The 22155-nt window shown below is 37.3% G+C and overlaps 1 protein-coding gene across 2 annotated transcripts in view; it reads left to right on the forward strand.

Annotated features, from left to right (window-relative positions):
• Nucleotides 1-15071, forward strand: part of ppap2d (phosphatidic acid phosphatase type 2D) — a 35721-nt gene extending 20650 nt beyond the window's left edge. For both annotated transcript variants that reach the window (XM_058769299.1, XM_058769300.1), the window contains 5 exons: nt 4497-4654; nt 6436-6719; nt 10523-10580; nt 13474-13650; nt 13747-15071. In XM_058769299.1, coding sequence (XP_058625282.1) covers nt 4497-4654; nt 6436-6719; nt 10523-10580; nt 13474-13650; nt 13747-13848 — 779 coding nt within the window. In that variant the 3' untranslated portion in view covers nt 13849-15071. The remainder of the gene's footprint in view (nt 1-4496; nt 4655-6435; nt 6720-10522; nt 10581-13473; nt 13651-13746) is intronic.
• The last annotated feature ends 7084 nt before the right edge of the window (nt 15072-22155 follow it).

Here is a 22155-nt window from a genome sequence, read left to right on the forward strand (position 1 = left end):
AACAATGTAGACAGATAAAAAAAATACAAAAACAAAAACTACTAAAACTGGAAAAAAAACTGAAACTGGAAAAAAAAAAAAAACTGATTCAAAACATCAATAAACACTATAATAGGATGTCAATTATTCTAAAATAACACTGTGTCCAACCACCAAAATTATGGAAATAATAACTTACTTTGCTTACATCTTGAATACATACAGTGAATGCACACATCTTAATAACTATTTTTTGAATATATATATTTTTTCAAGCTAAAACGTAATGCTTACAAATGGCATTATATTCATTTATAAATATAATTATGTTTTTCTTTTCTTTTTTTGGTTTGGGTAACTTAATTAACCTCACCTTGTCATAAAAAGGCTAAATTATTTGACTTATTGATACTGACAAATAGTCACAAGGGTCTGCAAGGTCACGAGGGTCTCTATGATATAATGTATCATTTCTGCTTATTGGTTGAACCATGTTACCATTTTTTCATTATTACTGTAATATGAATAAGCAGTAGCAGTTTTATTAAAATATTTTGTTTTATTATAATACTTCAATGTTTTCTATTCAATAATTTTTGAATGAGGCTTGTTTCATTATGACATCAGTTGCATCATTGCATTTTTGACTTTATGCTTCTCCAAAAATTATCATAACAAAAGAGTGCCATGTCGTTGATCCTTTTTTGTCCCAGTCCACCTCCAACTTACCTCAAGTGTGGCCTGTAACCAATAACCATTTAAAGAATAAATCGGAAGGATAAATTCTCTGAAGGAGTGTCGTATAAAATATGTATAAAATCTTCAGCTTTATAAAATATTCTGCTTCATAGAATATGTAGGGACTCTGTTTAAAAGCCTGCTGAACAGGAGCTTGGTAACCAGCCCTTCATATCTGTATTCTGCATGGTGACCAGAGCTAATGATAGAGATCTCGATTACACACAAGCACATGTGACCGGCCCAGAGAGGACCCTGAAGGGTAACAGTGTACAGGCCTGTCCAAAGCATGGATGAAATGTCAAGCATGTGCTACGGTGAGACCGAGCGAAAGCGGGATCAGGGTCAGATCAGGGTGTGCTGATGTGTAACTCAGTGCTATCTCGTCAACAGCATGTCTTCTTCACCTCTACATATTCAGCAGTGCAGGATGTTGCGTCTCACCTTATCTTTGTTTGGCCTCCACTTATTCTGAGAAAAGCAGCTGTCAGCACAGTACAAATTTAGTGTTAAATTCTGATTATACTTATCAGTGTTTTCAGGGGGAGCGTTCATAAGCATTCATCTCGATATGCAGGTCAGTATGTGTGCTTGTTAGGGCACTTATGGGGCATTTGAGCGATAAGAATGTAAAAAGAGATGCTGGAAATCAAGTGGGAATACAGTGAATTGAATTTATGAGCAACTAAATCAGCCTGTCTGAAATTCTCAGTGGTCAACAGCAAAATTACAAAATTTTTGCAAACCCTTGCATTTCTTGCTCCTATGTGTTTGTGACACACCATCTTTGTTGAAATCAATGGATTTGATTGATGCAGCAAAAACTGAAGTGTGTGGGAGACCTTTGTTAACACAATGAGTCTCATGTGTATGCATACATTTGTATGTGAAATGTGAGTATGAACGCTTTCACAAACCAACCATGATTCACCAATTTCTTTTGTACTAAAATTAAACTGAAACCACACATACGCAAAACCAAATACTTTGGGTGGCCTTATATAATCATGTTAAGATAAATTGATTTATTGCTTATGCTTGAGTTATTTTTTTGTTTTTTTTTCTGTATGAGAATGCAGATATGCTGTGTACATAATATAATATAATATAATAATGGCTAATATAAACTGACTGTATATAAAGTGTTTGTAGTGGTTTTGAGAATGGCATACTTGGCATTGCTTGAGGATCTAACGAAGTTCTTACTTTCGTTACAGGAGTACTGCAAGGAAAGATTGTGCGAAAAGCCCTTATATGGAGATGGGTGTGTTTATGCAAATTAGTAACCTTGAGTGGTCACTCATTCTAGAAGTCTCAGAATTCATTAACAGAATAAGGCGTTGTGTTGCAAATTTTTGTAAGAATTTCTCCTGTACGTACAACTACGAAATTATTAGTGTGCGATACCCGATATTCTGGATGAACGATCACGATCAGTGTATGTGAACTTGCTGGTACATTTCAGCCAACGGTGACCTACTTTGCACTTTCTTTCCATCTCTGGATCTGTTTTGGTCCCCCTGCAGCGTGCAAGCATGTGTATGTGCCCTGGAAACCGAACGGTCACGTACACTGAGAGATTCCCTGGCAGAGGCTGTGTTTGTGGCTGGGTTCGTTCCAGCTGGGGGAGAGAGTGGAGGGTTAATGATTAGTCTCATGCTCTGTGTGGATCAAGGGCATGGGACCGTACGGGCCCCGGGCCTGGGGGAAACGAGAGAGAGAGAGGGAACAAAAACCAAGAACTCAACAGCTGAATCACTCATCACTTCTATATTCATACTCAACTCCTGGTACAGATCTATATTTACACATCAGTACTGTGTATATTCTATTATGTATTTCCTGTAATGATTATATAATGAATAATTAGCCAATACTTCTCTGTCCATTAAAGGTGTTGTAAGTGATTGCTTGACACATGAAATGTTCCTACTTCCTGACAGATATCGCTGAAAAGAGGTCCTGAGAAATGGCACCTGCCTGAGTGAGAACACTAGATTCTGTAAACAGCAAAAAACCCATGCTTTTTTTAGCATCAGAAAACTAGTCAATCAAAAACACTCTCTGAATGGGAATCATTTGGGTTTTGAAGAGATGGTTAAACTGGCAAATTAGCATTAATATCTTTCTTTACAACAGCTAATAATTCATAAGTGATATTTAATTGTACATGGTAATGTCCTGATTTTATTTTATTTGTCTTTTCATTTAGACCTTTGTCCGTCCTTGAACACTTATGGTTAACCTTTAAAAATGCTAATAAATATGTGTTAAATGTAATATTTAACAAATTGTATGCTAAAATGTACATTATAATATAATGAAGCCTAAACTCACTTTTAGTACTTAAAATGAATTATTTATTAAGGGTGTTTTCACACCTGGCATGTTTGGAGCAGAAACTGGTGCATTTTCCGATCCACACCAGGTCTTGGCCAAACTTAAATCATCTCACTTGCAGTGAGAAAGCAGTCCGACCCAGTGGACTAAAGGGTCAGTCTGTATCATAATTAATAAGGTAATGCATTACCTGATTTTGTGGGTAAGCATCTTACTTATGAGTTGAAAATAAAAGAGCACCTCTTTATTTTAAAATGTCATTGCTCTTCTACAAAACAGGTGCATTACAAGAATGCTGTCCCGATAAAGTCTTGATTGAATCAAGGCTTATATGCATTCGTGTATGTGTATGTGTATGTGTATGTGTATGTGTATGTGTAACAAGGAGCTAGATCGCAGAGCTAATTTGTCAACCCATCTTGATGGATAACCATAATGAGTGGAATCCCAAAGCGTAAACAGGAGAACTCTGACCAATGAGAGGACAGCTTACTTATATGTCACTTGCACATGTTGGTACCAAGGAGAAAATGCAACAAAGAAAGCAAAAAATATATTTATCTGTAAGAAAAAAAAAAGAAATGATATCTATAACTCATCGACCACAACATGAAACTAATTATCAGAACTGTAATATTAATATTAAACTATGCAATGTATTGGAGCACATGCACATACTGCCAAGCCACAACTGATTTCTATTTGGAAATGACCTATTTGCTTACTGATTTATACCTTGAGAGTTCACCCATCCATTTGGAACAACATCCTGGTTTACTTATCTGGGAAACTTGTCTTGTGACCTACTCCGACAATGTTTAATTTTTAAATTAATAATTGTTTAACAAGGGCATAGAATAAGTCCCACACACTGCCATAAATACCATAAGGAATTCTGCAAGCTACAGTAGTGTGCAGGTTTTAGTTTCTACACTTTAGTCTAGCCAGTGTCCAACACACCTGCCTGCAACCATCCAGGTGTGTAATAGATTTGTTTGCATTTTCCTGAAAGAGAAAATCCCCTACGCACTCCAAGTGAACCATATTACCGCATTCCCAGCACAACTCGCAAGAAACTTTCCATCTTCCTCCTCATAGTCTCTGACCTCAATCCTGTATTCTTTAGGGTCTTTTCTTCTCCACATGCCTCATCTGTCCGTGCTGTCATTCTCTTTCAACCCCCACCCCCTCCTTCTCTCTTTCTGCCAGAGATATGCATGGAATGTCAGCTCCTTAGGCTGGATCTCGATTCCCATCAGGAAGACAGTGACATTCTCAATATCTCAGCCGCACTTGCGATTCTAATTGCACATAATAGAGCATTAAAGACGTATCTGTGTCTGATCTTGTGGTGCCAGAGAAACACTGACATGCACAGAAAAACATTCATCCAGGTAGTTTCGACAGAAACATTAACCCCTCTGTCTCTCTCCTGACAGCCTCCATTCCGTTCTTCGCCTGTGAGCTCAAAGCGGTGAAACCATACATGAGGGGCTTCTTCTGCGGGGACACCAGCATCACTTACCCTTACATAGAAATTGAGGCCATTCCTGACAGCATGCTTATAGCCGGGGGCATCATAATCACAGGACTTACGGTGAGAACGCACTCATAAACTGAAATATCACTTGTTGAATGACTGCAAAGAGATAGCTCACCCAAGAGTGTAAACTCTGTCTTCATTTATTCAGCCTCATGTCAGACTTATTTTCTTCTCAAAGCACAAAAGATTTTCAAGAATTGTTGTTTTCCATTGAACTGCAACATCTTTTAAGTATCAAAATGGGTGCAAAAGCAACATTAAAGTATGATAAATGGTGGTCAATATAACTCAATCCTTTAAAATACTAAAGAATATAGCACATATGGGCCTTGTGGGCAGCGCTTCGTCATGTAGGCACAATTGCACTTCAGACGACCAAAGATTGAATCCCAGTTCATGGTCCTTTACCAATCCTGGCTCCCTCTATCTCCCACTTCGCTTCCTGACCTCTCTCTAACTGTACTACGTGAATAAGGGAAAGAATGGCAAAACAAAAATTGTTAAAGGCCCAGACACACCAAACCAAATCAAAGAACTAGTGGTAACGAAAACCGTGTTGTTGCCTCGTGTTACCTGCATCTAGGTGAACAATTTGCACTTTAACACAGTGCATAGACTACAGCCAATAGCAAAACTGCATGTACGTTTTGCGCTGACATGAGAGGAAATAACTCTCCATACCAGCAGGAGGCAGTAGTCTGTATTCATCGTTCAAAAAGAGAAATGGAGAGCTAGGACTGCGGATATCATTGTAAATGAGATAAAGATGAACAACCAGTCTTCTGTTTGTTCCCTCGACTTTGTCATTGCTTGCCTTTGACACTTCTTCTCGTCCACTACTTCGCCAAACTAAACAGCCAATCAGAGTGATCATTCTCACTAACTGCCCAAAGCCGATTCAACATGCTCAGGCATCTACAGATCCACCTATGGGGGTCCGACCAGTGCCAGTAGTACAGAACACACCACACCAGTCCAACATATAATAATAATAATGATTTATTTGTATAGCACTCTTCATCAGTCAACATAGGCTCAATGATGGATGAATTGGTGCATCATGGCTGATTTGTGAACCAGTCATTTACACTGGGTTTGTGAACTTGATCAACTAATGAATTTATAACAGGGGTGTCCAACCCTGCTCCTGGAGGTCCAACGACCTATAGCGTTTAGCGCCAACATACTTTCCTGGAATTTTCTAGTGAGTCTGAAGACAGTGAATAGCTGGTTCAGATGGCTTTATTTAGGGTTGAAGTTAAACTCTGCAGGACAGTGACCCTCTAGCAACAGGTCTCGACACCCCTGATTTAAAAGAAAAATTCATACTTTCTACTTCTCTCATGAAGATACTAAGGAGAGCTAGGGTGAATGTCAAGATGGTTCAAGAAAATAACTTAATTTTTTTTTCTGTTTCCCTCAAAAAACTATTTGAAGAACTACTTCTATGGTGTTTATGTAAAACGTTCAAGTTATATTTTCACTGTAATTCTGTGCAAAAGAGTGACCAGTACATTTAAATTGACCTTTGATGTTCCCTGAAAGAATGAAAACTGCATGGATTTAAAACAACATGAGGATAACTGGTGACAGAATTTTAATTTTCGTCTTTTACGAGACGTCCTGTCCATAGTAGTATTAGCCCACGGTTCTCCTGTTACTGAAGGCTATTGATTTACTCTTTTCATGTACTTTTCTATTGAACAAGAGTTTCTCTTTGTGTAAGAGAGCATGTGTATGAGGTGCTGTGAATTATTTAAGGCATCCTGAGCCTTGTAGTATTTAACTCAGTGTTGCATGGCTATAACCTTAGCGGTATCCCCTGTCTGTCTCAGATTGCTGTCGGAGAGTGTTACCGTGTACGATTCAGAAGTGTGCACTCACGGGCGTTTGTGCGCAACCTCTACGTGTCCTGTCTGTATAAGGAGCTGGGCAGCTTCCTGTTTGGCTGCTGCGTGGGGCAATCCTTGACCAACATGGCGAAGCTGAGTGTGGGCCGACTCCGTCCCCACTTCCTGTCAGCGTGCAATGTGACCTATGAATCACTCAACTGCGTACCCGGAACCTACATCTCAAATGTCTTCTGCGGCAACAATTCCAAGATAGTGGATGAGGCCAGGTAAGTGGAGTACAAGGGGTTTAATGGGAGGTACAGAGGGGAGATGAGCTCTGTTCCAAAACCTAGGCTCTGTACAAAATTTCTTTTGAAAGAGTACTTATTGATCATTAAAAATGTATGTTCTATATCAAGGGTCTCCAATCCTGCTCCTGGAGACTTGCAGTTCCTGCAGACTTCAGTTCCAACCCTGCTCCAACACACCTGCCTGCATGTGTTGGGGAGTAACTAGTTACATGTAACGGAATTACGTAATAGGGTATATGTCGAACGTCACCTGACCAAACCCGGAAAACAGGTCTCATTGCTTCCGCTTGTCGGAGAACTTATCAATGGACTTTTAAGGTAATCAGTTAAATTAGCTAGCTGTTTTTATTGTTGACGTTTTATTCGACTTTTATATATAAATGTTATTGAAAAGAATAAAAATAAAAATAATTTATATATCAATCCACATATGTGATGCACATTGGTAATGATTATCTTTAGTGTCTACTTTGAAGGCATCTTGAGTAAAACAGCTTCATATTTAACGGGGCATTTGCAAAACACGTGAACCGGAAGCAACGAGACCTGGTTAGCAGAATACGGAAGTCTGTTGCGCATAACCCCTATTTAATTACAAAATGAAAGTAATTGTAATCAGTTACAGTTAAATATGTATTTAACCTCAGAATGATCTCAAAGTAAGTCTGATTTTGTGGTGGCTGTGCTTCAAAGGGGACATTGATCTTCCTCAAGTTGGTATGATTCTTTAGGGTCTTTATGAACGGTCTGCAACATACTTAGGTTAAAATTCCTCAGTGGTCATGTAAAACAACACCCTTTTTACCTTGCTCTATTCACAGCAACTCATTTTGGGTCATGCCCCTTTAAATGCTAATGAGCTCAGTTCATCCGCCCCTCTCTTCCATGGAAGAGCAAAGGCAATTTGCAAATAATCATAAAAAATATAAAGTGTCCGACTTACTTCTTCTGGAGGTGCAGCGGGATCACGAATAATGGGTACTGATCTATCCTTAAGTTTGAACTTTTTAACAAAACCTGCCTTGAATTATCTCTTGTTCAGAAAGCAGTCTGGAGTAAAATTAATGTGCAGACATTTAGGTTTTATGTATATGTATATTTTAGGTGTATTCAGTGGCACATTACCATTCAAAACAAAACGAATGCACAGCATCCTCAGTGGCTCTGATGTCGGGAGAAAATTAAGATTCTTATGTTCTTCTACATCACAAAACTACAAAACATCTGCATTGCTTACAAGACATTGTCGCTACAGCTGCTGGAACGTGGAGAAAATGATGGACTTCGTACAAATGGCTGAGGGTGAAAATATGCTAATATTGGACAGTACTTCAGCGGTTGTAGGCGGGGCCTGAGCAATATGATATCATACTGCTTAGAAAATCAAAACGGCTTGATAATTGAGACTGTTTAGGATTTTGGGGGATTAAAAAAAGGAGTGAATGGATTTTTATCCTTGTAGGGTAGTTGTTTCCACACACTGCTAAGATACATTTATATGCAAACACCATGTAAAAGTGAATTTTGCATGCAATGTCTACTTTAAAATTGAAATATAATCTTAATTCAAGAGATGAAGGATTTTGAAAGTGTGACAGTAATCCGTGTTAAGTACTACTGTGAAGTTTACCCTGCCTGGTTTTATACTGGTTTTACTACTTGTCTGCTATAAATACTAAGAATTCGAACATACTACATTTTTCTGCAATATTTTTCACCTACTATGTCTTGCTGTATACTACATACACATAGGCAGCATCCTAACCAAAATGGATCTTCACAACTGACTTATTTGTAACATATAATACATGCATGACACAAAGAGTACTCCACATGGAAGACTCGACTTGCAACTGATTCTGATGGAGTTCGATGTTAGCATGTTGCTAAGCTAACAGCACAATAAAATTATATTTTAAAAGATTTGAAGTATGATAAAAGTGCACATTCAGTACAACGAAGCACATTTTGTCACAAGGGTCAGCTTCTTGCGATGCATTCTAGGATTGTCTGTGTGCTATTAGTATACTTCTTTTAAACTAAATATAGGAAAGTATACTTTTAGTTTTCTTTTTATGTACTTCTCAGAAATGGGCTTTATGTACTTCTCAGAAAGATACTTAAAATGACATTTAAGTATACTTGATTTATACTTAAAAAAAGTCTAAATATATTTGAGCTATACTTGTGCTCCTAGAATCCGTGTTTTCATTGTTATACGGTAGGGGGCGCTAGTACACATTTTCTGTACAGAATTTCCAAAAAAACACAAGTGAAGAAGAAAAAGAAACAACAGATACTCCCACATGTAATCTAACACGATCATCAGATATAAAACAGCATCAAAACTGTGTAAAGTTATGGAATAAAATGTTGACCAATGAAGAGGTAATAATGACTGTCAAGCTTTGGGGTGTTGATCGACTCCATCTACATTTTGATTATCATTCTGAATCTAATTCATAGTCTTTTTTCAGCTTTTTGTTCAAAATGTTGTTTATTTTTACATTTTTAAATTTTATTTATGAAACTTACCCAGTCAAGTGTTTAAAAAAAGAATGCATGAAGCGAGAATAAAATGTTTTTGTTTTCAAGCAGATACCCTGTTCTTTCTTTGGATGTTTTGTATGTTCAGATATTCATATAACAAAATATATACAAATTAATACCTAAATAGGGACATAGTAGTATACTTAATGTATGATGTAAAGTTCACTTAAAGAAAACTTGTGAGTATACTTGCAGTATAAAACTACTAAACTAGTAGTTTACTGAGACTATACTTCAAAGTACTAAAAATGCTACTACAAGTATTTAATTAGTAAACTATCAGTATACCTATAAGTTCACTTTTAGTATAGTTGCAGTACAAGCTAACAACATTGATGTAAACTAGTTGTGTACTCAAATTCTACTACTTTTATACTTAAAGTATACTTAAAAGTATACTTTTATATACTAGAAAGTGGGCCAATTTAGTCCCAATGAGTATGGAAATAGTACACTTACAAGTATACTACTAGTACACTGATATTTGTATACTTATTACATAAAGTATATTTAAAAATATACTTGAACTTTACTTAAGTATACTTAATAAAATAAACTTGAAGTATACTACTTTTTGGTAAGGGTATGAATGATAAATGCTCTTACAAATGGTTTTTTAATATTTGGCCAAAAGAAGGTACCTTGTTCTATGTTCCAAACAGAATCCACCTCCAAAGGCCAGATCAGAGCGAGGGTCATTCCAAACCGAATTACTCAAAACTGGCCACTTAGAAGCGTGAAACTGATGGACACTTCGCTCCCATGATTTCTTGAGGAGGTTTAATTGTGCGATGATGGCGCCTCCTTAACTGTCACAGCAAGATGACACAGAAGTGCCTTCCAAGGCACGGTTTTTTGGTCCCCTACACCCTTAAACCCTTTGAAGCTCTCACTCTGGAGAGTAAACCCTTCAATGGGTGTTTAAAATAGCCCTATCTAGTGATGCTGCCTAGGTAGGAGTCTCACTAGATTTTGGAACAGAGCTACAGTTTATGATTAATAAAAGGTACAGTTTTTCAAGTGCAAATATTGGATGTTTTTTGACTGATCACATTGTATGTTTTAAGGAAATATAAAGGAATTTACTTACAATAACATGTATGCTTGTGATTGCTTTATATAACATCATGCAGACATTGTTATGGCCCATAAAGCAGTGCAGCGGTTTAATGATTTGCGAGATTATGACATTTAGTTGGTAATATTTCCCTTCTGCTCTTTTCAAACAGAAAGTCCTTCTTCTCGGGCCATGCATCTTTCGCCATGTACACCATGCTTTACCTGGCAGTGAGTATCGCCTTGTGTGGCCATATTTACCACATGCACACTCAAACACGCAAACTCAAACACAAGTCAGGGTAGCACCGAATGCCTGTGCTTGCTGTCGGATGCTGGTGAGGAGCTTTTTCTGTTGTCAGCTTTCACTTCCCATCCCTGCCATGTGGGAAAAATGCCAAAAAATTCCTACTGACAAGAAACTCTCTCAAACTTCAACTCACACAAATGCACACAAATAAACTCATACTGAAAGAAGAAGGCTCTGAGAACGCAAAAAAAAAAAAACCTCCCAAAAGGCATTTTGCTTCAAGCGGAAAAGAAAGGCTTGAGTGAAAGAGGGAATGTTCTCCAGAGGCCTGATGAATAGATGAGCGGAGAGAGGGAGAGCGAGTGAAAGCTAGCTGAAGACAGAGGAGGCCTTGTTTAGTTGTGGGTTGGGTCCGGGAGGGGGGGAGCTTTGGCCTGCTGAGAGATAGACAGACTTCTTTCAGTTAAACCCCTCTCTCTCACTCGCTGTTATGGCCTAGGGAAGGGGCACAATAAGGGGAAAAAATGACAAAACGCTCGCAAACGATCATAAAGCATGACATTCAATAGCATTCACATTTCTCTTTCACTCAACTGCCCCACAAACCTTATCAGAATTTACTCTGCCTTGTGTGCCAATCACGTTTAGAACGGAGGGAAGAAAATTCGCCCGCTGTGTAAAAACAAGCTATTTTCTACCATTCATCTGATTCAATTCACGGACCTCTGGCTGCTCTAAAAGCGGGAGAGCTCTTCAACTCTCATTAGAGAGCGCGAGAGAGAGAACATGAACAGAGTGAGGGAAAAGCCTATAGAAATTCCGTGCCAGGCTCTTTGTCCTCTCTGCCTGTTTTTTCTCTCCGTCCCTGCCAATGGCCGCACTGTACAGGCTCGGCTCTGCCTTGCATGCCTGACCTGCAGCCACATGCTTTGGCTCTGAGCGCCAGCTGCTCCAGGCTTTACTGCAGGAAGCCAAACACCTGTGACAGGGCTGATGGGAGGGGTACCAGACCCCTTAAATTCTGGAATGTTTCACGGTCCCTCGTGTGACATCAACTTCCATAAAGTTCATCTACAGCCAATTCACACCGACCCCAATACATCTTCCCTAATATTTGTTGTGTAGCTAAGCTAGCTTGTCAGGGTGGTATCATTAACATGTGTTAACAATTTTTTTCACCATATGGCTCTGTTCCCAAAGCTAGTGTTTACTTCTAAGGCAGCATCCTAACTGAAATATGTAGTCTCAAAAGTGATGATTTGGAACACTCTGTGTAATGCAACACAAGCATTGAAGTACCTTTCCTTTGGTGTCCATATTTTCAATGCCTCTAGGCAGCTATTTCCAGGATGCAAGACCAACTCAGTCTATTCTCAAAAAATGCTAGCTAAACTTAGATCTAAATAACAAAATCTAACACAACTGTCCCATAAATGTTCAAATAGCGTTTAAAAAAGTGTATATTTTGGGTTGGTCTAGCCAATGTGCATAGCGAGTCTCTGGACAACCAGAGTTTATAATGACAGCTGCAGTGATGCAAAGTCTTAACCAATTGCCAATTGCCTCTTTTATTTAGAAGGCGGGACTTCTCCCAGTCATGGTAATTTGAGTGCATCATCATGGTATATCTTCGATGAAGAAAACTTGACTCACAACTCATTTCAATTTGGTGTTAGCCAACAACAGGATACTCTAATGCTGCCTTCACATGCTAGCTTCCTAATCAGAAATTGGACATGAATGGCTTCTCAAGTATTTACTACTGGGAAACTCTGAGATTATTTTGATACTTGAGTTTTCCAGTTGGGCGGGCCATAACCTTTCAACATTGTGGAGGGGACAATGATTGTTGCTGACAGTGCTATTCTTTATTAGTTTTTTCAACAACAACTACATCACCTTATTGTTAAAGTAGTGCCTATTTATATATGAACAATCATGTATCATATATATATATATATATATATACATACATATATAAATTTTACATTGACGCATGTTGTACTATAAACAATCAAATAAGCATGTATTTGACCGAAATTCCAGAATTGTCAGCAAGCTGACTATCTAGCGCGGTGAATGTTTATGGTTATCAACCAATGGAATATTGCATTTATTCTTTCGACAACAAAGCACTTGAATGCGACAAGCTCGTAATCACGATTTCAAAAGTGTGAAATAGGAAATTTCCGACAGCACATGAAGGCAGCATAATAAACAAAGCATACAGAAATGTTGATATTCGTTATTACATTTTTAATTACATAGAACATTTTTTGCAACAATTCTGTAATTTTGGATGAAGCTTGTCGTAGTATATTCTGGCATTGTCCACTCTGTTGCCTTTGAATTTGACAGAGACAAGATGATTTAAAAATTCTGCTCCTTAACTTTTGGAAGAGACTTAATGTGAAGACTGTGTCCATGATGCTCACTATATTTGGGAACAGAACCATTTTAATACCATCTTCCACTTTTAGTTTGGAGATACAGAAAATAGATAACTGTAGTAGGCCTAAATAATATCGTCCCTCAAGCGTCGCGAGCTAATTTAAAGATGATTAAAGATTGATAACACACATTTCTAAAATAGATAGGGTGGATTTTAATGCAGACTTTATTCTTAGGCTACTTATAATAACAGACTTACACTATTGGCATCTTTGAACTAAAATAAGCACATTATTTAGTCTTTTGAGGATGGTTTATCAGATTTAGCTAACATCCGAGCAATTTTTGAGGAAATGTGTCATCAGAAGTTTAGCTAGGTCAGACACACACACACACACTCTCTGTAAGCTTTATTTATCAGTCTGTACACTCTTTTATCAGCTCATATGTTAATTATTCTTGAAACTTCCTGTCTTTGCGCAGTTTTACCTGCAGGCGCGTTTGTCATGGCGAGGGGCACGGCTCCTGCGACCGTTGCTGCAGTTCATGTTGGTGATGTTAGCAGTGTACACAGGACTCACTCGCATTTCTGACTACCGCCATCACCCCACTGACGTCCTGACCGGCTTCCTGCAGGGAGGACTGACCGCATACTGGGTGGTAAGAATCACGTCGCCACATGCTCTAGATTACCGTTATTATAAAGCTGGGAGTGTAAGGTACTTTTTGTGTGCTCACTTTAACATTTTCTTACAGGCCTTTTATATTTCGTCCATGTTTAAGACGTCTCGTCCAGACATGTCTCCAACAAGCTTGTCTCTGGAGAGTCCCCTGTCCAGCCAGCAGACCGTCTGCTAACAGAGACACCTGAGAGACATGAGAAAGTGAAAATGGGAGTGATCGAGCGAAGAACGGGAATGGGACAAAGAACTTTGAAACATGCTCATGTCTTGACAAGTCCTCACAGAGAACCATTTCCTGTGCACTCTGAGAGAAGAACAGTTATATATATATATATATATATATATATATATACACACATATACGTCTAACCCTTCAACAAACCCGTCCGCAATGTATCAGCCCTCCATAGATAAATGATATTTTTATATAAAAAGTTTATCCTTTATATTTTTGAAATACGTTATAGTTGAAGCTGCTAATAATTGTTGTTTTATAATTTGTCACCTGTAGTCCAGGCTCAGAGATTCACGCGTCACAGTAACTTCAACATGTCAAGCTTTTTGGCTCATGTTGACTGTTGGAGGCCCAGTCTAATGAATTTCCATTGGACAAAAATGGACCAATTGCAACACCGCTTTGGCCTCAGACCACACCCCCTTGTGTTTGCTATTGGACCTGGCTTGACCACTGTTCTGGTGCGCTGTTGCACAATCATAGCGGTGCTGATTATAGACACCCTCTGTTTATGAAAGCACAGATTTGATGCTAATGCTATTAAGCTTGTGTTGTATTAAGTTTGTACTAACCACTTTCACTGCATGAGTGAGACTGAAAGGAGGTTTGAGCCGACAACCTCCTCACCCCCCCTCCGCATGATGAGGGCTTGAATCCCGCCCTAAACGCTCAGCGGACCGGGGGTCTATACCTGTGTACCCTTTACTACTCATAGCACTTGAACTACACTATGGAATCGTCGAATTACTACAGATAATATTTTATATTTTGTCTCCTTTAATCAGTGTTTTACTTTCCTTCCTGCGGTCAGTGCCATTTGTGTTCGTCTTTGTGTTTTGTCTTGTTTTCCCCCAAATTATAATTATTCAGAATGAATGTAAATAAATCATTTTATAAACGATCCAGATTTTCAGAAGTATTAGCATCGGTTCTTGTTTTACGTGTTTATATATGTTTTTTATCGTTTGTGTTGATCAGGTACGCAGAGTTATTGTTGCTAATTGTTAAAGAGACTAGTGACTGAGCCACAGATTGTCAGAAAGCTATATTCTACTTATCTAGTTTCATTTTATTTGTTGGTTTCCCCTGTGAAAAGCCAATGCGGCTGAAATAACCACTGTATTAATAAACCAAACCAATAAAATGAATGTTCAATCTTTGTATCTCATTTTCTCCTCTTCTGTAATGACAGAACAAACCACGCTTCCACCCACACAGACACTGATGAGTAAATCTGCTGATAAACACACCTGTGGTTGCGCATCAGTTGGATTTTATATTAATGCAGTGAATTGCTATGTTGCTCTGCGGCTGGAGCAACCTACAGAACAATATTCTATATTCGCTAATGAAATATATTAGCTAGCAGTAGAATTATTATGAATAAATGCATTTGTGTAAATGTTAATTTATTGAATCTAGGTGTCTTTTATTATATTGCTGTGTCCGCCATTGTACTGCGCCTTGCATTAAGTGCACACACTTCTCGACCGTTGGGAGTTCAATCTCATTTTAGTTTACGCAGGTGTACAGCGTAAACACGTTCCCCAACATTTTCCAGCATTTGACTGAAATGTTATTTGACCTGTGATGCTAATGACAACCATGGAAACATTAAATACAATTTAACCAGCAAGAATTGTCTTGATACATACAGCACTTAAATATAACAAGAGTCGCCCGGGTCACAGTTCTCCACCATTTTTATGTGACGTCAAAGGCAGCTGACATAGAAAAACATAAGTCTGCTGCTCAATTCTAAGAGCCAAATTATTTAAAAAAATAAAATAAAATAAAATAATGCATTGGTTTGCGATATTATTAAGAATCTTCTTTTTTTTTTTTTTTATACTTTTTTTTTTTAGCAAGAATACACTAAACTGATCAAAAGTGACAGTAGAGACATTAAAAATGTTACAAAATATTACTCTATATTAAAAATTCATGCAGTTCTTTTGAAATTCCTATTTATCAAAGAATCCTGGAAGAAATTCATCAGTTTCTACAAAAATACTAAGCAGCAAATTAGCATATTAGAATGATTTCTCAAGTTTCATGTAAAGACTGGAGTAAAGAAGTTGAAAATTCCGCTTTGCATCACAGAAATAAAATATGTTTTAAAATATATTAAAATAGAAAGCTGTTATTTTAAATTGCAATAGTATTACTGTTTTTAATATATTTTGATCAAATAAATGCAGCCTTGGTGAGGATCAGAGATCAAAAATCTTATCAATTCCAAAAATGTAAAATCTGTTTCTCTAGAATACATGGCTATATCTCCCTGGATGGCTGTCAATGGAGAAAAAAATGCTTTTTTCTGCCAGATAGCATAACTACTACATGTACATCTACAAGCAGGGGCTTGTAGCCAACTGCTAATGCTAACAGGCCAAACGTTGACCTCTTGAGTACCACAAAATAATACAAAACAAGCAATACAAGACTGACTCACAAACACTGGCCTTTGAACATTCCACCCATCTGTGCTAAAATCTTTAATGCACAACCTCTCGTGGCTCATTGCTTTATCAGACGAAAGTTTAAGCCTTAACTTCAACTCAAGATGTTAGAGTGCAGAAATAATGAAACATTTATGTCAACACAAAGAGCAGCTCTTTGAGGAAACTAGTTTAACATTAGACATCCAATCCCTCCAGTTCTCTCTCAGCTCCTCATTTCCCTCTCCCTCCTTCTCTCTTTTTGAGTGCAGTGGAGCGCATTGGCTGTTTCTGGGGTCATGCTACCACTGCGATTCCTGGCCAGATAGAAGCTGGCAAAGCGCTAGAAGCAGAGGAGGAGGCTTTGCTTTTCTTTTTCTGTTTTCTACTCCAGTGTACTTCCAGACGCAGTGAGCAGAATAAAAGGCAGCCAAGATCAGAGCGAGCAAAGGAGAGATAAAGCAATTGAGAGTGAGAGAGGGAGCGAGTAGCAGTAAAGGCATGAGCGGAGGTGCGGAATGAGGGGCGAGAGGGGGGCGGACTCTGCGGTTGGCTGCTGGTGTGGCGCAGGGAGGTGTCAGGGGCTCTGGGTGTGGGGCGCTGGGGTGGGAAGGAATGTGACCGTGGTTTGGGGGCTGTTTTGCTTCACAATGTTGTTCCCTGGGAACATATTTCAAACCTGATGTATAGCATGTTCCATAATGTATGGCCCTGCTTTTTACATAATGTACTTCGCTCAACTTGTCTTACCACTATGACTTTTCCAACGGCCTTCACACTTCCCCGCAATCCTGCAGCCCAGAATCAACATTGATAAGCTGAGACAGATTCTTCCTGTAAATAAAACTCCCTGCTACTTTAAAGCCAACATGACACAGCATTCACAAAACACTGAAAGTAAGCATGATAATTTAGAATATCCACATTATTTCAGATATTTAAATTATGTTCATAAAAAAAAATCTTCATAATCTTTATTCAGAATATAACTTAAACAACTTTTCGGTAACACTTTAGAATAGGGAACACTTATTCACTATTAACTACGACTTTTCCCTCAATAAATTCCTAATTTGCTGCTTATTACAGTTTTTTACAATCATTTTTGCACTATTAACAGAACCTTAATGTCATTTTTTCAAGCTGTAGACATAATTCACAACTGATTATCAAAATGCACATTTTTCAAAACACTTAACACTTTTTCCAAATGCTTGGATACAATACACATAGACCAAAGATCTTTTGTTCATTGAACTAAAATCACTAGTTCAAAATGACACAACTTAACATCAAAGTATTATTTCAAAATGCAACTCCCACATTACATCTGAATTGAGTGTTTATTCATTTCATTATCATGATCTAACTATCAATTGCTACAGCTGCTCAAAGTGCTACGTAACTGTTGCATTACTCTTGAACCATATGGAAAATTATGAAAAACATTACGAAAGTGAAGCAACTGAGGACTGAGAATGTTCAGGTATGATCAGTTTCAAGATGCCTGTTGTTGGGAGAGAAAAAAATCCCAAAAATTCTATATCATTGTTATCAGTATTTGTTTTTCCTACAGTAAATGTCTTGGTAACACTTTAGAATAATGGTCCGTTGTTAACAAGTAACTATGCAGGAAGTAATAGGTAGTACTACATTAACACTCAACTTAATACTATTAACTAATAGAGAAGCAAGATTAACTAAGCAGTAAGTAATAGCAAATTTAGGAGAAAGGTAGTTCCTTATTAGATATTTGATACTTATTAAATAAAAATCTCCTCATTGAGAACTACTTGTGAACTATGACCAATTAATAAAGAATAACCAATTAATTACTAATCACAACAGTAACGTCTTAAAAGTGAACAATTGGATTCTTTGTGGAAATTAATTTATGAATATGATATCCCCCAAATAAGTCAGCTACAGTTTGAAATTGTGACTTCTACTCTTACCAAAGGATGGATGTTCTCTGTTTATTTCAATCAAAAACAGAGAATAATAATAAAAACGATAATTCACTTAAAAATGTTAATAATTAGGAAGTGATGCTGACAAGCTCATGATTGAATTAGTTCACAATTATGAATTCTGTTTTATGTCAGTTCAATATGTATCCCACTCCAAATGATCTACTGGTAGAATATCACTAGTGCCTCACACAAATGTATGACTGTATCATGTGTCATATATAAAACATTACATAACTTATTAATTTGTTTGTGAGTAATTACTGAGGGGTTAACATGTTTTTTCACTTTAAAATAATGGTCCAGATCACTAGTAGTTCCTTAGTAGCACTTTAGCTTTGAAGTGAAAAATACATGAACCCCTCACTAATTACTCAAAGGTTAGCTTGTCAGCCTTCAGGAACTACTAGTGATCTGGACCATTATTTTAAAGTGAAAAACACCTTAACCACTCAGTAATTACTAAGTAATTTAATCCGTTATTTAACATATTTAAATCTGACACATAGTGTACATTCATACATGAGGCACATTAATTTGTGGCACTAGTGATATTTTACCAGACACTGTAATCTGGAATATGCTGTTTTGTGCTTAACACAATATAAATGCAGTCGATGCCTTCATTAAGGATGTGAATTGCTTTTGTCAAGAGAACATCATTATTTATATTCAAGAAAAGTCCTCCCCAGCCTACTGTCACTAAAATACTGAACTGACACAAACTAGAGCTCATAATTGTTAACCAATTCAATCACATTTTTAAATTAATTATTTTTATTATTATTATTCTGTGTTTTTGTTTGAAATAAACAGAGAACATTCATCCTTTGGTAAGAGTAGAAGTCACAATTTCAAACTGTAGCCGACTTATTTGGGGGATATCATATTCATAAATTAGTTTCCACAAAGAACCCAATTGTTCACTTTTAAGACCTTACTGTTGTGATTAGTAATTAATTGGTTATTCTTTATTAATTGGTCATAGTTCACAAGTAGTTCTCAATGAGGAGATTTTTATTTAATAAGTATCAAATATCTAATAAGGAACTACCTTTCTCCTAAATTTGCTATTACTTACTGCTTAGTTAATCTTGCTTCTCTATTAGTTAATAGTATTAAGTTGAGTGTTAATGTAGTACTACCTATTACTTCCTGCATAGTTACTTGTTAACAACGGACCATTATTCTAAAGTGTTACCAATGTCTTTTTAGAGGGTGATAGAGCTGGAAGCTGATGAGACTTTAACCCTGCCAAGAGATGGAGAGGTTGAGAGCCCGCAGGTTGAGAGGGGAAATCAGTGCAATGGGCCCAGAATTCCTAACACCAGCACTGAGAGCAATCACGGTTTCAGGCTCATCCACAGTTTATCACCTTGTATTTACCCTCATACTCCCATTTCCTTACTGTAACCTGACTGAGGAGTATTTTCTCCACATGGAGGTGGCGGGTTCACAATAGGCTCCTCACAAACAAGTCGCGCTTCTCCAGGCCATGGATGATGCATGCAATGCCATCACAGGAGACCAATGTCAGGCCTGTTTTTGCCATGCAGGAAGATTTTTTCCAAGATCTTTAGCTAATGAAAACATCCATTATGATGTGGATGAGAACCTGTGGCGAAATCCACAAGACAAGGTTGATAAAAACATAGACGTGCAGTGAAGAACACTCCAGTTGACATTTTACTGTAGACCTACTGTAGTTTTATCTTTTTTTTATTATTAATTTTTTTCTTATCTAAAGTTTTTTTTTGAAAAACCTGTTGTGAGTTGAATATTTCATTAATGATTTTCAAATTTTGTTTAATGATTCCAGTGTCTGTACTTTTCTCTCTAGTCTATTGCAATGATGCATGAATGTGTAGAACCATAATGAAAGCTGCATCATGTGTTTGAACAACTATATTTAATGATTGTACTAACAACTACACATTGAAACTATGGGTATCTTGTGTGTTGGTGATCTAAAGTAATGTTCCTATGATATTTCATAATAAATGAGTATTTTGAACCAATGCTTCTACAAATGCAAGGCTTCTTTAAAGATATGAACGCAATATGTAAAGTTATGAACATTGGACAGCCTGTGTTACAAATAATGACTGTTTTGAGTTTTGTGTCTAGAGTTTTGAAAAATGACATGAAGGTTCTGTTATTAGTGCAAAAATGATTGTAAAAAACTGTAATAGTTAGTGCGGTAGTTGTTAAATTTAGGTATTGTGTAGGATTATGGATGTAGAATAAGGTCATGTAGAATAAGGCATTAATATGCGCTTAATTACTACTAATAAATGGCTAATATTCTAGTAATATGCATGTTAATAAGCAACTAGTTAAGAGACCCTAAAAATAAAGTGTTACCAACTTTTCTTTTCTGATGATGTCACCAAGGCCTCTCATTTTAGCCCCTCCCCTTTCTCAAACCATCAATTCCCAGCAGATAAAATCAAGCATCGTCCTGCATGTTTCTCACTGAATATCAGAAACATTTTACAGGCGTAAAATGGGTTAGGAACTGCATTTCATGACTACAACTTCTGTAATATGACATATAAAGGTATTTAGCAGGAAATTATTTAGGACAGGACGTGGTTTTATCCACAAGGAGTCTGACTGAACGTTGAAGAGCAGGCTCTAATATTAGCGGATAATGTTATTTTCCTTGCACATGTACGTTTTTTTGTTCTGTCAGCAGAAAAGTGTTATTTCAGAGGTGAAGAAAGTTATTACATTTCAATGAAAGAATATGAAAACTTTTTTTTATAACTTCACAATTTGTGCAAAATAATACCAGAGACATGAATTAATAAAGATAGTAAATACTGCATATATCATGCTTTTAAAGGTGCACTTTGAGTCCACATCAACAGTCAAGAGTCCAGAGTGATGGTATGGATTAGCATGTGTGCAATCCATCAGTCCAAACTGAATAATTATGAATGGAAAACTAAAATGTTTAAGCAAGCTGTGCCTGCTGGAGTGATAAAATGAACGTGACGGCTACAGCCACCACAGGGCAAAAACCCTCCATTCAGGAAACAGCTGCACTGTCCACAGCAGACCGGTGGAATGTAACACACAGCCTTCCTGCACCAGCCACCATTTTTATTAAGAATGTCCATTTTTGAAGTGTGTAGCATGGTTGATATAAATTAACCAATTAAAAGGTATAAAAAATCTGCTGGAACACAGTAGTGCTTAATAAACAAAATCTTCATACATCCATACCAACAGGTGTCAGTATGAAACCCAAGACACCTGGGAAATGTCAGGTCAGTGAAATGTTAAAAACATGAAATCGAAATGTACCCCATTTATTTTCTTAATCCACATTACTGGTCTTACTGAGAATGCCATAGCTGTGCATTTCATCACTGTTGGACGGAAACATCATAGGTCCAAACCCGCTACTTTTCAGGAAATGAGAAAATAATTAAACACTACGCTGTCAAAGTTGGTACTATGGCTTTACATATGGTCATCACATTATTAAGCTTTTTACCAAAATTAAGTTCACATGCTTTTTGGTAAGCAAGTTTTGGAGATACATGTTTTGTTTGTCATTAGAATGGCTGCATTTGTGGCAGTAAATGCATCACATTATGTTTTCATCAATTTAAAGGTAACAAAGTTCATTTTAGCTATGTGGGCACTGTTTTTTCTATTATTGAATACATTCAGCCAAAATGTATTGTTTTAAAAGATGAAATATACTATGCAAAGGTGATTTAACACAGTATTGGCGATGACTAGATGGCAAATGCTAGACTAGGACATTTTTCTCCATTCCTAAAGTTAGTGGCAACCAGCTTTATGTTTCATGCCAACTTTAG

Source organism: Onychostoma macrolepis, chromosome 03, assembly GCF_012432095.1.
Source record: "Onychostoma macrolepis isolate SWU-2019 chromosome 03, ASM1243209v1, whole genome shotgun sequence".
In the NCBI taxonomy this organism is placed as follows: Eukaryota; Metazoa; Chordata; class Actinopteri; order Cypriniformes; family Cyprinidae; genus Onychostoma; species Onychostoma macrolepis.